General features: G+C 43.6%; 1 protein-coding gene across 3 annotated transcripts in view; it reads right to left on the reverse strand.

Moving 5' to 3' along the window:
- The window catches only part of LOC119406069 (DNA-directed RNA polymerase I subunit RPA1), a 220865-nt gene that overhangs the window by 50406 nt on the left and 151967 nt on the right, over positions 1-18492 (reverse strand). For all 3 annotated transcript variants that reach the window (XM_049419296.1, XM_049419295.1, XM_037672927.2), the window contains exons 21-24: positions 13568-13838; positions 6154-6378; positions 3415-3464; positions 1046-1213 (exon numbers count right to left, since the gene is read on the reverse strand). In XM_049419296.1, the coding sequence (XP_049275253.1) occupies positions 1046-1213; positions 3415-3464; positions 6154-6378; positions 13568-13838 (714 nt within the window). The remainder of the gene's footprint in view (positions 1-1045; positions 1214-3414; positions 3465-6153; positions 6379-13567; positions 13839-18492) is intronic.

The following is an 18492-nucleotide window of genomic DNA, read 5'->3' on the forward strand; positions in this document are numbered from 1 at the left end:
CGGCATGCAGTTTGATGAACACATTTGCAGAAGCAGCTTTTAGTTTAGCCAGCTGACCACTGGCAATAAACAGAAGATCAAATTTCTTGCCTCAATGTTCCTTTGCGAGAACGGTGAAACTTCTTGGTATTGATATCGTGGATTACCATGTTTTGTTATAGTGAGGTTAAAAATATGGGGTCTTTTGTAGACATAAAGTTTCATAAAGTTAAATACTTAGTTATGAAAAGAATGTTATTATACTGAAATTTCTTATATCGAGTATCAAAGGTGAATAAACATATCAAAACCTTTCTTTTTTTTTGTAACCCCAAAGAAGTGTGGTTACATTAAAATACGATAAGACAAGCAATACATAAGTGTGTTTCAAAACAACAACAAACAAACCTTCTTTCTGTTTTTCTATGTGTGTGCGGTAACTGACATAACCATTCACGCACGCTTCATTTTTTTGCCTTGTAGGCATACGCGTTGCGTTCTTTAACTTAGCCATAGCAGCACCGTAATCACGCAGGTAGTGCAATGTTGACTTCTACTTCAATTCAGCCGCATACAACCATTCAGTTTAATTATAAACCCGGTGATATCAGCTCACGAGACAAACGATACAAGGTGCCAGAAGCAAACGGCAACAAAACGTCTGATGCACTACATATTAACCATTCAACGCAGAAATTCAGGCTAGTTGGTGGGTGTGGAACTTGTGCATGAAAAGACAGTGATGTTCGAGTGGGCCTTCGGAGTTCAAGTCGGTCTCCTGCATTTTCAATAAGCTCGTTATGGTACTACCAGCCCCACAGTTACTCGTGCCTTAGCAAGTGCAATGGGACAAACACAGAAGAAAGAGACACGTAAACAGGAGGGATGCTTTCTTCTGTGTTTGTTCCGTTGCGCTTACCAAAATGCACAAGTTCTACATATTACAAACACCGCATGCTGAATCTGTGCGTGCTCCTCATGCAAGCATTTTCTGCAGCCCCTGTAATATTAACAATTATGTAATATGAACAAACACAACTATGCCTGGTGCCATAAAGAAACTCACCTCTCTGAAGAGACTTGCTCCATTTTGCGCTTGATGGCATCGATGAGCCGTCTGAGGAAAGTGGTCTCCATGTAGCGTAGGATGCGAGCTGGCGTAGCCTGCAGCTTCTTGCGGTATGCTCGCCGGGGCAAAAATTTAAAGTGGACCCGGTACCTACGGTACCGTTCCCTGCAGGGAGGCAAGAAAAGCACAAAGCCATAACACGGTGGTGTCCCATGCAAACACTGCAGCCAAATTCAAATATGCAAACATGGCTTTCACTGCTTCCATGACACTAGCTTTGGCTTACAAGTGTTGCACAGGAATTTGATTCACTGCAAGAAATGAAAACTATCTGAACACAAACAATCAAAGAATCGTTGACAGGTGAAGTGTCATTTAACGTTTCAACGTTGCGTCGCTATTGCAAGTGTCCTCCAAACTGTCGAAACTGTGAAGTTCTGGACACATGAATAAAGTGTGTCTTATCAACATAGGTCTCATTAAGCACTAATAGCAGTAGCAAATGCGTAAGTCATCCCTTGATTATTTTGATAGCGTGACAGACTGCAGACCCCCAATTCCATCCTTGTAGAAAAGGCACTCACATAGTGCACAAGGCAAATATTACTATCCAAAAAGACAAAAGAAAAAATATGCAAAGCGACTATTACAAAAATATGCAAATAATACACATAGAAAACACTTCATAAGGCTGCATAATCTTAAGTCATCTTGCATAAAGAGGAACCATTATGTCTAAACTGTGGCTGTGTCACTGGCTTATAGGCTGGTGCTGCCTTTCCCCTTTTCAATTCAATTCAATTTCCGTCACACAGTAAGAGGCAGTGTTCAATGAATACTGCAGTGAAACCTCAACGAACAATAACATGTTCTGTATTGAATGTCGTAAGGATTCCTTGAAAATCCTACCACTACGCATACACCAAACTGCCATTCACCTCCTAACTGAATACACTCAACATTATAACGAAGTTACATCTAACACGAAAATAACTTTGTTATATCCGAAAATTTGTTATAAACGCATATTCCTAACACTGTATATATAGCAAGACTATTTTTCATTTACTTCGTTATAACCGATGTTTCGTTAAATCTGTGTTCGTTATGTCGAGGTTTCAATGTATAAAGAACACTGCACTGTGCTCCCACTAGAGTGCTTCTTCTAACCACCTTAGGATCACTTGCGTCATGGGAAATACTCGAGCCAACAATATGACCGCGTTTAGGAAGATGCTTCGAAACAAGACACTGATTCCGAAGGAAATTACATGCCTTGAAAGAAAAATAGTCCAGCCTTGTGTCTCAACATAAGGATGGGTCATTCAACGAGGATTTTATTTGACCTCCATAATGACAAATTCGCTTTAATAAGATTCACCGCAGTAGTCGTATTCTTTTCCCAGTGTGCATGTTTTATGTGCCTGCCTAACTTCCCAAAGCAATTGGAGGGCTTTGATGTCATCTCAAAGGGCGTCAGGTACTTTCCACCACATGGTTTCTTTTGCGTACACAAAATGTATGATGTGCAAGAATGTTATTGCAGTGCTTCATCAGACTGCAGCTCTTTTGGTGAAGAACCAACATTGTACAGCAGCTAAATGTCCCAGCCATTGAGCTACTGCTGCAGGTAAAACAGGAATCATTCTAAAAGTTTCATAAAAGTTACTTCAGGGTCCCATAGGCTTGTCTGCGAGAGCAACATATCTGCGCATAGCGGGGCGCACATTTGCGGCCCTGAAAACCTTAAAATTTGGAATTTATTGCAATCATCACAGCAGAAAAAACACAGAAACATTGTGAGAGCAATTCAAGATTATTAACTTAAGACACTTGATTGCTACTAAAAAAGCTTTCCGGCTTTCTTTTGTAAAAATGGCTGTCAACAGACCTTCAGCTCGTTGTTGCCGGGATCAAGCAAGCCACAAAAAAAAAAAAAAAGCAGGTATGTTTACAATATTTATATAACATAACAGTTGCAATCGGATCTTCTTATGAGGCTCTTTCTGCATTTAGGCTCAAAATACAGGGCTTTGAAATATAGTTCCATAGGTATCCTTACAAAATAATTTCTGCCATAAACTACCATGCCAAAATAAAAATCGCAAAATCATACATGTTGATACGACAACTGTTAAAAACATCTCAAATTCTGTCATTTAGCAATAAGATCATAAGAGTTGGCAAGCACGAGAGGGTGCGCAGTCCATTGATTTGGTTATGCCTTTCTCTAGAAGACGCACACTGTTCATGACAACCATGCCTCAGCTGTACGAGTGAAATTGGATCCCTACTACTGTTGGGTGGGTGCCCGAGGAGGATAGCAGGACTTCATCAAAAAGATAACATCAAAGAAAATTACTCACGACCGTCCCTTGACGTGCAGCATCTCCTTGACGGACACTTCCTCGAGCACCTGCAAAAGGGGCATTGCCAAAGAGAAGGAAAAGCCTGAACACACAGCGGAAGAGTTATGGCAGAGAAAACAGCACACCACACAGTCAACACCACTGAAAGCAGCACTACCGGTGTCCCCTCAACTAGTGGGTCGTTTAAAGCTTCCAACCCATTACAAAGGGCTCAGCCATAATTCTTCATCGTCTCAACCGTCGCACCAACAAAGTGCAAATAATGCCTTACAGATGGTACCTCACTTCTCCGCAGAATGACGAATAATGTCGTGGTGGATGCTTCCCAACTTCGCAAAAATTATGATTTGTGGCATAGTGGGTACGTTGCTGTGTACTTGTATTAGTAAACACAATAGAGTTAATAACGGGCTCTAGAAATGCCGCTCTTCCAGCTTTCGCTGTGACTGTGATGCGCTTTCCGCGCAGGCCTAGCTTTTTTTTTGTTGTTGTTGTTCTTTTCTTTTCATGGTGCTAGCACCTAGTGACATTAGGTTCCTTGCTCAGTGACTACTAGTCCACTTCTTGTCAACAAGTTGAGATTTTCTACACTGTGCCTCAAAACCGCGAATAAAATAAAACTCATATAAAAAGAAGTTCATGGTTCACAGTCACAAGTGGTATAGGATCGATATATATCGTACTCGTTCTCCCCTCCCTCCTCCTAAGCCTCACTTCCCTTTCCCACCCCCAATTGCTATACTATACTATACAAGGCTATGCTATGCTCTGCTAGCGTGCCTCAATAGCCGAGTGGTTAGGACGCTCTTCTTCCGATCGTGGGTACGCGGGTTCGAATCCCGCCTCGCCAACAAATTTTTCGCCAAGAATCTCTCTCTGTCCCTTTCTTTCCCGATTTCTTTCTCTCTCTCAGTGCTGGTTCTCTCGCCCACCAGAGTTCTTGCGTCCCACATTGGACAAATCGGCGCATGTGTTCATGATGATGATAATTTCCTGTCGACGACACACATGGCAAACCTTAAGCCTAACAGCTCTGCTGTAAAACTATAACGAACTCCATGCACCACATGTACTTTTCGAAATGCATATTAAACAGCCGAAAGCAAGAAAGAAACCATTTGTTATAGTAGCATTATTTCCATATATCAGACCACTGTTTGTATACACAGTCTATAGTGCCGAAGAACTTTTATATTTATTAATTTTTTGCTGTGTTTCTTCTTTGCTTTTACTTTTATTATTTACTCACTTCCCTCTGTAATACTTTTGGCCTTGAGGGTATTAATAAATGAAAATGAAATAAGTTTTTTGTGGCATAGTTTAAGCTCATTTCTTCACATTATTGTGCGAAAAGTCAAATTATCAAGAGATTCCGACTGTAAGCATGCCATGCTCTGTTGCAGATGATATCCTGCCGCGCTACAGTTTCTTGAACTGCTTGCACTAGCCGCAGGGGAAGCACACAACCTGCCGTGCGAATTGTGAAAGCATCGGCAGTAGTAGTTCTCAGACTTCCACCACTGGAACAAATTCGGGCGTCTCTGCGGACTTCTGCAGAATGAACATAGTTGTCCAGCTCGTCGCTTCATTTCTCTTGTTCCCAAACGTCGTGCCACTCTTCAATATAATCTATAGAACTCCTCATTGAGGGCTTCTCCTTGCAGGTTTCTGCAGGGTATTATATTACGGTGTGTGCCTTGATAACGATGTTGAACTGGTAGAAGGTAGCGATTGGACTAGGCATGTAGGACTTGCAGGAGGTGGACGAAGAGATTTGGATCTATTTTCGGGGTTCGTTCCAGTTTGGTAATAACGGCGTGAAGAAGGGTACATCACCTGGCACGGGATTCGCAACTGTATTTTTTCAAGCTAGGTATAGTTAAGTGAATATGGTTTGCCCCGCACCTTGTTTCTTGGACCTATGCTATTCTTGCACATTCCAACGCTGTTCTGGCAGTATCACGTAGCTCTCGCACCATATTGCGGAACATGACGAAAGCTCAGACGTTAACAATGTGGCCACACAAAACAGGCTGCACGTCCACGTCGCGTCACATGACCACTGGGAGCCATGACGTAGCCACTGAAAAAAAAACACGTCTTTATAGTGATTCTACGTAACGAGACTCCGCGCAGACCTTTCGTATTAGTGGACTGCGGGAACTTTCAAGAATGTTGCCCTGCTTTGGACCTCTGTGATCGCTCTTCCGATGATAAATTATAGATGTCACTTTAGTATATAAATTTATGATATTACATTTATGGCTGCGATTACAAAATAACATTTCGGATATAAAATAAAAGCGAATGCAATTAATAAAGCACAGAATATTTTGATCTGGAAAATCTTTATTACACGAAATAGGGAGATGTTAACTATATAAGCGCCTAGTCTATCAAGTACATATGCAAGTAGCAAAAGGAATTCAGTACTTGTTTCTCATAAAACTTCAAATAGTTTTCCCTACATAAAAGAAAAAGCTTTTTCGAGATTCAATATGTGGAACATGCACAACGAATGTGGAACCATCTTAAAACTGAGCAACGTCCAAGCCCGGCCCGACCCGAGCCCGCCACCTCAAACCCGGGCCCGACCTTAAGTTCGGATCTTCAAGCCCGAGCCCAGCTCCGGCCTGCCGTGAAAACTATAGTACCTGGCCCTGCCCGGGCCTGGGTTTTCGGGTAGGCCCAAGCTTGTGCAGTGCTCTAATTTGCACCACGTAGCTTCCTGGGTACCTGTGAGAGGTTGACAGCGGTGATCTTGACCCGAAGCTCTTCAGCGCGCTGCTCAATGTCTGGCTGCTGTAGCAAATGTAGATCCATGGTTGGCGTGGCAATGTTGGCACTGGCTACCATGAGGATTTCCCTCATCCGTGGGATCCCCAGAGTCACGTTCATCTCGCCTCGACCCGCAAAGTGAAACGTGTTCAGCGTCATCTGTGTCGAGGGCTCACCAATGCTCTGCACAAGCAAGGTTCACAACAACCATTACAAAAAACAATCTGGGTGTCTTTTAAGAACTTAACCCCTTCATGCAAAGTGCCTGCATACGTGCAAACAACATGCTTTTGCCACCTCCTTTGGCTAGTGGACAAGACAGAGAAAGATACATAGCGCATAGGACGAAATGAACCTGCTACGAAGTCATTGCGTCTTCATTAACTTCAATGTGCTTCTCATGACTGGAGCTGACCACAGTGGTGAAGGTACTAAAATGTTCAATGGATTGTTCAATGTGCTGCATTCCAGGAGCAACACCAAAGTACAATTTTTCTTTGCACATGCATTCTGAGCCTTCGATTTGATTATATTTACACAAAAATTAAACATGATTGAATGAGTTATTAAATGAACATTTAATTACAAGCTAATAAAAATTATTTACTGAAACTTGCACAGATCCACACAATACCTCCCTTTCTTCCTTGAAATATAATATCGAGTGCCTAGAAATACAGTAGAACCCCGCTGATACGTTTTTGAAGGGACCGTAGGAAATAAACGTAAGAGACGGGAAACGTAAGAGCCGAAAAACAGGAAAAACGGCAAAATATTTAGTGGTACAGAATTTTATTTCAATTCTTACGAGCAGCACGAAAATTGGCGCGCTCAGCCGCGATCTAGTCGATGGATAGAAACGCGGAGCTTAGGACGGCCTCATCCACAGAAATGTAATCAACGGATGTGATATTTTTAACACCAACAGCTGTAGGCATGAAAGAACTAAGCACACGCAATCACGACCGGCGCGGCGAGTCCGACCGCGAACCGCACGCACGACCATGCGAGCTCCAACCAGCTCGAACTGCTCGAACTCCTCCCGTTCTCCGACAAATAACGATGATGATGAGTCTACGCCAACGCGATGGCAGAAGTGAATGCCAATCTCGAAGGCCTTGCTTTCGCAAGCAATTACGTCATACACGCCATGTTTGTGCAATACAAATCTCAAAGGCTATGCTTTTGTCAATAGTAAATGCCGATCTCGAAGGCCTTGCTTTCGCGAGCAGTTACGTCATAGACGCCATCTTTGCCATTTGAATCTCGAAGGCCATGCTTTTGTTTGCATCAATTGAAAGATTCTGTTGCTTGCGCCTCTCATGCGGCTAATATTACGGTCAAACGAGGCCAAGCTGCGTGAAAATGCACCATGGCCGCTCTCTTTGGTAGTCACTCGATCGGCTCCGAGCGCACTTCGCGACGTATCATACGGGAACGGTCCGACAGTTACGACGTAACAGCGGGCTTCCCAATACATTGTATCCTATGGGAGCTATGCCGGGACCGGCGGAAAACGACGTAACAGCCGGGAAAACGCAGCAGTGAGGAACGTAACAGCGGGGTTCTACTGTACTGTTGTATGAATTTGACACGTATCCAGACAGTCCATCATAATTTGTGCCTAAAGCGGTTACTAAGGCCCAGCAAAGCATTTCCAAGGACCGAAGCAACGTTACATCAGACACAGTCCAAAACACAAACAGTGTCGGGCATCACGCAAACAACATCAAGTGAGCAAGTTAGGCTTTAAAAATTAGACTACTTAGCAAACACCCATCACATAAGTTAATTAGGTTTGATTCAACACTTAGATATAAATTTCAATTTTGCCACAGAGAAATGGCAGCATCTTCTGTAACCTCTACAGTGGCAGGCATGCTTCCCTGTAGCGCTACCGGATGCAAATAAGACACTTTTGGTGAGTTGTTGCCACAGGCAAACCACACTTGGGCTTTCTGGTAAATATGACAGGCAAGCAATGGTCACAAGTAAGTCAAAGCATCAAACTTCACCTATAGCAAAATGCTAACTCTGCACTCAATTAGAAAAAAAAAAACACCAACCATAAGTTTACCAAGAAGTTTGCCATGCATGCCTGGGGCTCTTACTAAATCTAGACAAAACAAAGTGAAAAAAATCAGCAGTTTATCCCTCCACCAAAGTTTCATTATATTGAAGTTTGGCCTTTCATACAATGTATAGTCACCAATGCATTGTTCTTTACAAGAAAGGTGCTGCAAAGATGTTCGAATAACAGGACAGCACAAAGGAAAAAAGGGACTAATTTCAAAGAGATCTAAAAAATCAATTTTGACAAAACCGAGATCAGGCTACCAAACTTGATGCCACGGAGACTAAGTCCTCTTCACAGCAGTCACACATCACACATGCAACCGAAAGGAACATGTGACTAACACACTGCGGTAATCAGCGTAAACAAAGCTATCCCACCTATTCTGCCACTGTGAATTGCCATCAAAACCAGAGGTGCTGCCCAGGGTTGTACAACACCAATCCAAACCACCCGCTCCACATTTAACACGCAACATCGAAAGCCACTGCACCCCAAAAAAGCAAGAGCTTCAGTCTAAAACTGCATCAATGAAAGACGAGAACCTGAGTTATAGAGCCTCTGTTTACGATGGTAACATTTTCTCTTTTGCGACATCATGTGTACGATATGTCAGAAAAAATCAAAAAAGATCAAGTACGATGTGAATTACGATTGCCACTATACACCGATTCAACGGAAGTCTTGCACCAGGGCGTTATCACAAAACACCTACAGAATTTAATACAACTGACAGCAGTGCAGGGGGCCACTGTAACTATGAACAATTCCAAAAGTTGCTTGCAGAAGCGCATTCATTGCCAAAACTACAACTGCTTTTGCTATGAATTAACCCCTTTCCTTCAGCAAGTGAAGAACAGGTTCTTCTTACTTCTGGATGACGGAGGGAGAGCTCTGCGATAAACCAAAACAAGCGGCCTCATCTTCTTTCTTGACGACTGAGACCACTTAACTGACCAGCCTTGTGAGCCAGATCCTTCGGGTGAAGAATCTAGCTAGACTGCACGGTAATTGAGAGCTCCTCACGTTTAGGTCTACTACCTGCCATGCTTGTCAGTTGACACACGGCCCTAACAAAAATATTAAATCGGTTGCCGACGCAAGGCACCTGTGGAGCGAAATAGAGAACTACATGGTAGCAGAGTGCAAAGTATGATGCACTAGCACAGGGGTTCTCAATCTTGCCAGCCTTGAGGAATCTTCACAGATATTCTAGAGTGCCTCGGAACTGCTCCCTTCTTTCTACCAACGTGCTTTTTTTTGGAATATGAAGAATGAAAGAAGATCGGGGTAGAATGACAACGCTGCTTTTACAGGGACCCTGCAACACATTTTTAACATGGTCGGGAAATGCTGCCGCTCGGTAATCGAGGCTCCTGCGAACACGTTAGCCAACCTTTATAGCGCAGCAGGCACCATGGAATTTACAATTAAATTTCAATGTCAGCTACCAAATTGCTTGCTCTTCTCTCGACAAATGATGCCATGTACCTATAATGAAGTGCATCCTCCACCCAAAAAGCCCATGCAGACGGCCATAGGCTGATTTGAGCATCGCATAGTTACCGCCGCCGCTGTGGTGTGCCCCGACGTGCTCGTGCACAGTGTTAGCATTACACAATAGAATTAACACCAGTGCGCTTGTGATCCCACTGAAAGTGAGCGCAGATCACTTTCAGTGTCTCATTTCCTTTCTACATCTTTTTTTCTCCCTCTCACCCATCAGAGTTATTGCACGCCAGGCCAGACAAATCCTGCCTCGTCCATGGTCAGGGAGCGAAGTAGGAGTTATGATAGTTTTCAGGCCACGCCATGCAGTATAACGAAAAGCTTAAAGGGCCCTGCAACACTCGTCCAAGTAATCATCAAATGGCTTCATTAAAAGGGCTTACTGCCTCACGAATTGACTGCCGCAAAAAGTTTTAGAATCCGTCAAATACGAGCAGAGTTACAGTAATTTGCCGTACGCTTTAAGGACCTTCTTTCTCCTTTCGTAAAGCGTGTGTGCTGAAAGGTACGCACAAAAACGAGGCAAGAAGGTACGTCCATTCGTCATGACCTTGTGCATGTTTTTTTTTTTCTTTTTTTTTTCTTCAAATGCACGGCTAACTTTATTGTGAGCACGTGCGTGGGCACGTCGCGGCATACCGTAGCGATCACGGTAACTACGCAGCTCACGATGCTCAAATCAGCCAATGGCCATGAACATTGGGTTTATGGCACCATCACTTGGGTTTATGGCATCATTTGTCGAGAGAACAGGGATGTGATTTCTAGCCGACTTTGAGAATTCATTGGAAATTCTATGCTGCGTGTTGCGCTATAATGTTGGCTACGTGTTCTCGGGAGCCTCAACTACCGATCAGCAGCATTTTCTGACCGTGCCCAAAAAGTGTTGCAGGGTCCCTTTAACAGCTCTGCCGTAAAAGTCAGTCCGAGAGTGATTTTCCCGCAACACGGTAGCAGAACGCCTTTCCGCTTAATGGGAAGCCGTACCGGCCGTATTTCAGCAACACCTTCTCCATAGGAGGTGTTGTCTTCGGCTGCACTAGCATGTAGATCAAGTGATGTAAACATCCTGCCGCAAATTCAATACGGCGGCCAAGGAGTCGGCGGTGATGATGGTGGTGACTCTCATCGGTGCAATCACAAACTACCAAACTACCTGTGCTGCGCGTCAAAACTCACGGCCTCCATACCAACACATTCCTCAAGATTCTCATTTAGATTAAGATAACAGAGAAGACTGGAATCAGCAGAAGGTGCAGCAGCAACGATTCGGTGTGCCTCAACTAGGGATGAGCAAATATTCAGGTACTTCGAACATTCGAACGATTATTACAGTATTCGAATTCACTTCGACAAGAATGTATATTATTCGAGCGCATATGTCACCCCTGTAAAGGTGGTTTCACTGCAGCTGTGAAACCATGTCCTGTCTCTCGTTCTGGTGAATTGCCTTGTTTTTGCGCGCAAAATTTCTCATCAACTATGCACCATCTCGCCCAATTTCAAGTTTTGTGAAATCAACCCTCCAGGGGAAATCCGCACTGTTGCAATGCTACACTTTAAGGTTAAACGTACATATTACCTCCAGCTCAATTAATTATTTTTTAAATTTAAAAGTGTGTTATGCAGGCTTATATGTACTAAGCATAGGATTTTTAGAACGTAACGTATTGTACCAGTTATTGCACCCTACTGCTATACAAATCTTCCTACTATTCAAAGTTGCTTCCACTTCGCTTCGAATCAAAAAAGTGACATTCACCATTCACACATGCCTAGTTCCAATTCTTTAAAATATTGTGCAAGTTCGATGGGCCATGACAAAAATGCTAATTTTTCTTAATATGTGATACACACTATTTCAACTAAGTTAAACCTGGATATAACGAAATTGATAAATTCCCGAAAAAATTTGTTATAAACAGGTTTTCGTTATATCCAGTTTCAGCACAAAAATTCGGAAAAGGAACGCACAAATGAAACATAATGGGAATTGAAGGCAGAGCTCACCCAAAACATTTATTTAGAGGCAAAAACTGTGTTATTTCGCTCTATTGCTTGTTTGTGATTTTCGCTGCCGACAACCTATGAAATTTTGTCCCAAATTTTGTTGTTTTGGCCCGAGCAGGCGATACTGAACGTTTGTAGGACATCAATACAACGCTGCTCCGTCGTCGTCTAGCCATGGCCTCCGAGATTGGCTCCGGCAACACGCCGTCGCATTGCCGAAGCCAATCTCGGAGGCCACGGTCTTGCGAACCCGTGGCGCAAAACTGCAAAGCGCGTGACGACCGTGACGAGTCGACCTCCGAAGATCCTTTGTTATCACCGTGGTCGCGGACAGTTTCCACCAGCGCCTAACCTGACATCTCCTCCGTAGTGGTGACATAGTTGTCGGCATTAAAAAAATCGCAAAGCTGCACGTTGTCAGGGGCTGCTCCATGCGTGCGCAGTTAAACTACACACGCGCGCACGGTGTCAAAAACGAAGAGCGAACTCCATATGTGATGCGAACTCGAAGCGTAACGACACAGAGCACGGATATTTTTTTTAGTGGCATCACTTATTGTCACGTCAACGAAGTACAGTTCAGAGACTGTTTAACTGTTTGTTTCATTGTACCCACGCACTTGTTGCAAATAATGCTCACAAGCGCGAATCAAAAGTGTTTGGCAAGCAGCCACTACAAGTTTCTTAACTGCAGAAATTTCAAGCTGCACATTACAACATCAAGCCTGGACATCACCTCCCCGTGAAAGATTTAATTTCACCCTTGACAATGCTGCTGCATGGTCGTTTGCTGCTCAAAGATTCCCGATGAGTGGATACCGCATGTGAAAGTGCAAAGCAAATTTGCTTCTCTAAATCAAGAAATTGTGTTTTAATGGGGTCAAATGGGATTGGTTCGTATTCATGGTGACCGCTGTAAAGTAGACTCTCGTCTGTACAGTGGACTCTCCTCAAACGAAACCTGAAGGGACTGGGAAATTATATTACATTTTACAGGAGTTCCGTTTACTGACAAATGAACAGGGGAGAAGAACTGTAGCATGAAACAAGTCATATTAGAAGCAGTTCTTCCATTATTATTATTATTACTGTTATTAACACTGTAGCCACAGCACGAAAGGCATTACAAAGGGGGGAGGGGTTTGCAATCAGCTTGAACAGTTGTATTTTTATACACAAAGCGTGAGAAAAAAAAGAAACGGCGAGAACAACAATAGCTACAGCAGATTGACAGCAAGATAAGTTATGCAAGAGATATTACAATAAATATACCGAAGAACACTAGAAAGTTGAATCACCTCAACAGGGCTTAAGATAAGTGACCTGATACGGGAGTAGCCACACTTTTCCTCTGCATAACATGTGAGGCAGGAAAAAAAAACGATAACAACAACAGATGCAGCAGTTTCAAAAACGTGATAAGTACACATGGGTCATGAAGAAAGAGAAAGATCAAAGAAACAAAAGTCACTTTAACAGGCACTTTGAGCAGCAATTCCGTTTAGGACATTTCCATTTACTGAGAGTCTACTGTACATACAAATCTTGCCTTGCAGTGGTGAAAAGTATTCTCTGGGAGACTTTTATTACTCAACCACAAAGCAAGAGAGCAGAACGAAGTCATTGGTCTCACCCCAATCGATGCCAAGCCCCAAAAGATTCCGGCCAATGGTTAGGGGAATGAATGGGGGGCTGAGCCTTCTCATCTGTCATTTTTGACGGGTACGAACAAAAGTTATTTCTCCCAATGCCCCTGGTCATGCCCAGTATCAGACTCACCTGAGCAGCCAGCAGGCCCACCGGTTCACCCGGGTCACAGATGGCTTTCATGTTCCGCATGTAGACCAGTTTCCGGAACTCATCCGCGGTGACAGTCTTCTTCTCCATGCCTTGCCCTTCTGATTCATCTGCCAAGAGCAGGCCATGAGGATTTCTCTCAACGTAGTCTTCGATTAATGTGTCCAGCCGTTCAGACACAGCCCCAAGATGAACGTCGCTCCTCAGCTTGGAACAGACCGGGTCTGCACGCTTCACAATGGATTTGTTGAGCCTGGAACAAATTGTTCTCGATCTTCAGTTCTGTCCATAGATTTGCATGGAAAGCTTGTAGAGATCCTACACAGAAATCAAATGGACAATGCATTTGAATCTAAATGTTCAAAAGAACATTCAGACATGAAGCCATCAGTAGTGGTCATTCAAACAATGTTGCTGGAGCCAATGTTTCCACAAGTAGTCCTGTTTCAACAAGGGTTCCTGACAAAGGTAAATGACCCCCCCGCCCCTTCTTTTTCTTCGCTTATTTCATTTTATGACTCTTGAGACAAATCAAAGTCCAAAATCATGGGTTTAGGAACTGAACAAGACAAAAACAAATCATATTATATGTATGCACAAAAAGAAATATTCCAACACCTCTCAAAATGCTTGTACACATTGTTAATGGCATCTCTCGTGACTCCAACGTTATATTTTGTCTTTTGTGATAAACCGAAGAATTGCATTTAACACACTTCATTTCCCCTACTTGCACAGATTTCCTTGTGAGGTTTATAAACAGGTTTACTGTATAACTTTCTGTATATCTATATCTTGCATTCCAATAGTATCTAAGTTATCTTGTTCAATGCTAATGAGCACTAACAGACAATAATGCCAAGGAAAGTATAGGGGATGTTTTTAGTAGTAAATGTAAGGTAAATGTGAAGAAAGAAAAGTGGACGAAAAGATAGCTTGCCGCGGGCAGGGACCGAACCTGCGACCTTCGAATAACGCATCCGATGCTCTACCAACTGAGCTACCGCGGCGGCCATCCCCCCGTCCACTTTATAGGGTACATATGTACATTTGAACGTGGGAGCGTCAGTCAGCGCCGCCAGTAGCCATGACGGCGAGTGTGGAACACTCTTTTTTTGCCTGTTGGCGTCACGTAACACGTGAGCTTATTACGAGCTGGCAGCTGACCAATAATCCCTCGCATACCACCTGAAAGCATCAAGTCTGCCAGAACGAGACCCTCGCTATGAATGAAGGAAAGAAGTGTTAATTTCTAAGGGCTCGTTTTCTTTGTTATACACAATATTAATGAGCACTAACAGACAATAATGCCAAGGAAAGTATAGGGGATGTTTTTAGTAGTAAATGTAAGGTAAATGTGAAGAAAGAAAAGTGGACGAAAAGATAGCTTGCCGCGGGCAGGGACCGAACCTGCGACCTTCGAATAACGCGTCCGATGCTCTACCAACTGAGCTACCGCGGCGGCCATCCCCCCGTCCACTTTATAGGGTATATATGTACATTTAAACGTGGGAGCGTCAGTCAGCGCCGCCAGTAGCCAGGACGGCGAATGCGGAACACTCTTTTTTTGCCTGTTGGCGTCACGTAACACGTGAGCTTCTTACGAGCTGGCAGCTGACCAATAATCCCTCGCATACCACCTGAAAGCATCAAGTCTGCCAGAACGAGACCCTCGCTATGACTGGCGGAAAAGTCATAGCCGGCCGCCTTCAACCGAGCGATTTGCGAACGGAAACTTAAATCAATTGAATGATGACAGGATTTTACCAAAGCATTATGCAAGCCACCATAGGCAATTCCTCTTTTGATTAGTTTCGAATGGGCCGACGCATATGATAACAGAGGCTTGTGTGCACGTGGCTCATACATCCAGCATGCATGATGCTGCAAAAGGATAGCTTCAAATCTAAGAACCTAAGCACACCATTCGTCGGTAGTTCATGTGTAATTAAAAAAGGGTTGAGGCATTCCTGAAATAAAGCCAATGTCTGATGAACGGAGGTTTCAAGAGAACGGTCACCACAATCAAACAGAATTAAGTAGTCGTCTACGAAACGAAAGCATTTCACAATTTTTGTATCGCACAACCGAGAGTCGATGTTTCTGTTGACATGCGCCAAAAACAAATCACTCAACACGGGAGCGATGCAAGACCCGATACTTATACCACTTTTTTGAAGAAAGAACATGTCATTCCACTCGGCGAAGTTTGAGGTGAGGTAAAACTGAAGCACTTTTATAAAGTCCGACGTAGAAACACCGCACTCGTTTTGAAACGCTACAGCGTCAAACCTTAAGATCGCTTCTTCCACAATTTGCAACAGTTCCTGATGTGGTATAGAATAATATAGATCTTTGATATCTATGGACATAGCGTGAAATGTGACATTGGAATTTTGAGACAGGTATTGAGGTCGATGACCCATTTCTAGTCAAAGGTTCTTCCGATGTCATTGAATACCTGTCTCAAAATAGCGAGGGTCTCGGTCATAGCGAGGGTCTCGTTCTGGCAGACTTGATGCTTTCAGGTGGTATGCGAGGGATTATTGGTCAGCTGCCAGCTCGTAAGAAGCTCACGTGTTACGTGACGCCAACAGGCAAAAAAAGAGTGTTCCGCATTCGCAGTCCTGGCTACTGGCGGCGCTGACTGACGCTCCCACGTTTAAATGTACATATATACCCTATAAAGTGGACGGGGGGATGGCCGCCGCGGTAGCTCAGTTGGTAGAGCATCGGACGCGTTATTCGAAGGTCGCAGGTTCGGTCCCTGCCCGCGGCAAGCTATCTTTTCGTCCACTTTTCTTTCTTCACATTTACCTTACAGTTACTACTAAAAACATCCCCTATACTTTCCTTGGCATTATTGTCTGTTAGTGCTCATTAATATTGTGTATAACAAAGAAAACGAGCCCTTAGAAATTAACACTTCTTTCCTTCATTCATAGCGAGGGTCTCATTCTGGCAGACTTGATGCTTTCAGGTGGTATGCGAGGGATTATTGGTCAGCTGCCAGCTCGTAATAAGCTCACGTGTTACGTGACGCCAACAGGCAAAAAAAGAGTGTTCCACACTCGCCGTCATGGCTACTGGCGGCGCTGACTGACGCTCCCACGTTCAAATGTACATATATACCCTATAAAGTGGACGGGGGGATGGCCGCCACGGTAGCTCAGTTGGTAGAGCATCGGACGCGTTTTTTCGAAGGTCGCAGGTTCAGTCCCTGCCCGCGGCAAGCTATCTTTTCGTCCACTTTTCTTTCTTCACAATTACCTTACATTTACTACTAAAAACATCCCCTATACTTTCCTTGGCATTATTGTCTGTTAGTGCTCATTAATATTGTGTATAACAAAGAAAACGAGCCCTTAGAAATTAACACTTCTTTCCTTCATTCATAGCGAGGGTCTCGTTCTGGCAGACTTGATGCTTTCAGGTGGTATGCGAGGGATTATTGGTCAGCTGCCAGCTCGTAATAAGCTCACGTGTTACGTGACGCCAACAGGCAAAAAAAGAGTGTTCCACACTCGCCGTCATGGCTACTGGCGGCGCTGACTGACACTCCCACGTTCAAATGTACATATGTACCCTATAAAGTGGACGGGGGGATGGCCGCCGCGGTAGCTCAGTTGGTAGAGCATCGGACGCGTTATTCGAAGGTCGCAGGTTCAGTCCCTGCCCGCGGCAAGCTATCTTTTCGTCCACTTTTCTTTCTTCACATTTACCTTACATTTACTACTAAAAACATTCCCTATACTTTCCTTGGCATTATTGTCTGTTAGTGCTCATTAATATTGTGTATAACAAAGAAAACGAGCCCTTAGAAATTAACACTTCTTTCCTTGTTCAATGCTGAAATTTGTCTTATATGATGCTATTACTGTACAAGTTCCTGATCTCTTTCCTCTACTAGTATACATGTAGCACATTGTGCTAGGGAACTATTCAAGTGGCTCATGTTGTCACCTTTAACAGCAGAGACCACTTATAATGCAAGTCGCCAGAGTCACGAAAATCCACACTATAAGTGGTACTGCATTATAACCAGAACAACATTTTTCAAAGGCTGCAGATATGCAATACATGTTGAGCAAGCAGCCCCGCGTATTCAAGAATTGAGGTTTGCAACTGAGGTGTCCGTATCCGTAGAAATTTATACATGTTAAAGTGTTAACATCTGAGGACCCGCAGTGCCAACAAAACAAATGCCCAAAAATAACAATGCAGGGATAAATCGGCAGCTAATTTTTCAGACCTCCGCGATTAAGCAGACTTTCTCGTGGAACCGCACAACGTAGAAATTATTTCAATGGTAAATGATATTTCACACACCATACGGTACCTAATTTGATTTCTCTGGCACAAGAGTGAAGTCAAAAACATGGCGACTGCAAATTGCCATTTGAGTGCTGTACATGCCATCTATGCTCTCACTTCTGTTGACAAAGTAATTCTGCCTTTCCCAATGCAGCCATTGCAAAGCGTTTTGTTGACTCTAAGAAACTTGTCCTAGACAACATGGAGATCAAGCATACAAGAAATTACGCTCAAGGGCTGAACCATGCATAAAAGCATCATCAAAGTATGGGTTCGCGGTTGAGATCACTCGTGGCAACAATCCTGCAAAAGCCTACCAAGCCTCTAAGTTTGCATACTGGTAGCAAAGACGAACACTATGGTCATAAAGCGGTAAAGTATATGAATTTGTGAAACAATGCTTGTACTGACCGTGGAGTCAAGACTGCCCACACTATATCCGTACTATATGATGATGCAACTATCAATTTTCCGGAGAACAAACTTAACAGCCAGACAGCGATACTGTTCCCTTGATGCAGACTAGCATTTGGTGCGAAACGCGCTGCCAGCAAGTGGCCAGAGCAGAGGCTTCTCTGTCGCCTAGGCAACAG

This window comes from Rhipicephalus sanguineus, chromosome 9 (genome assembly GCF_013339695.2).
Source record: "Rhipicephalus sanguineus isolate Rsan-2018 chromosome 9, BIME_Rsan_1.4, whole genome shotgun sequence".
NCBI lineage: Eukaryota > Metazoa > Arthropoda > Arachnida > Ixodida > Ixodidae > Rhipicephalus > Rhipicephalus sanguineus.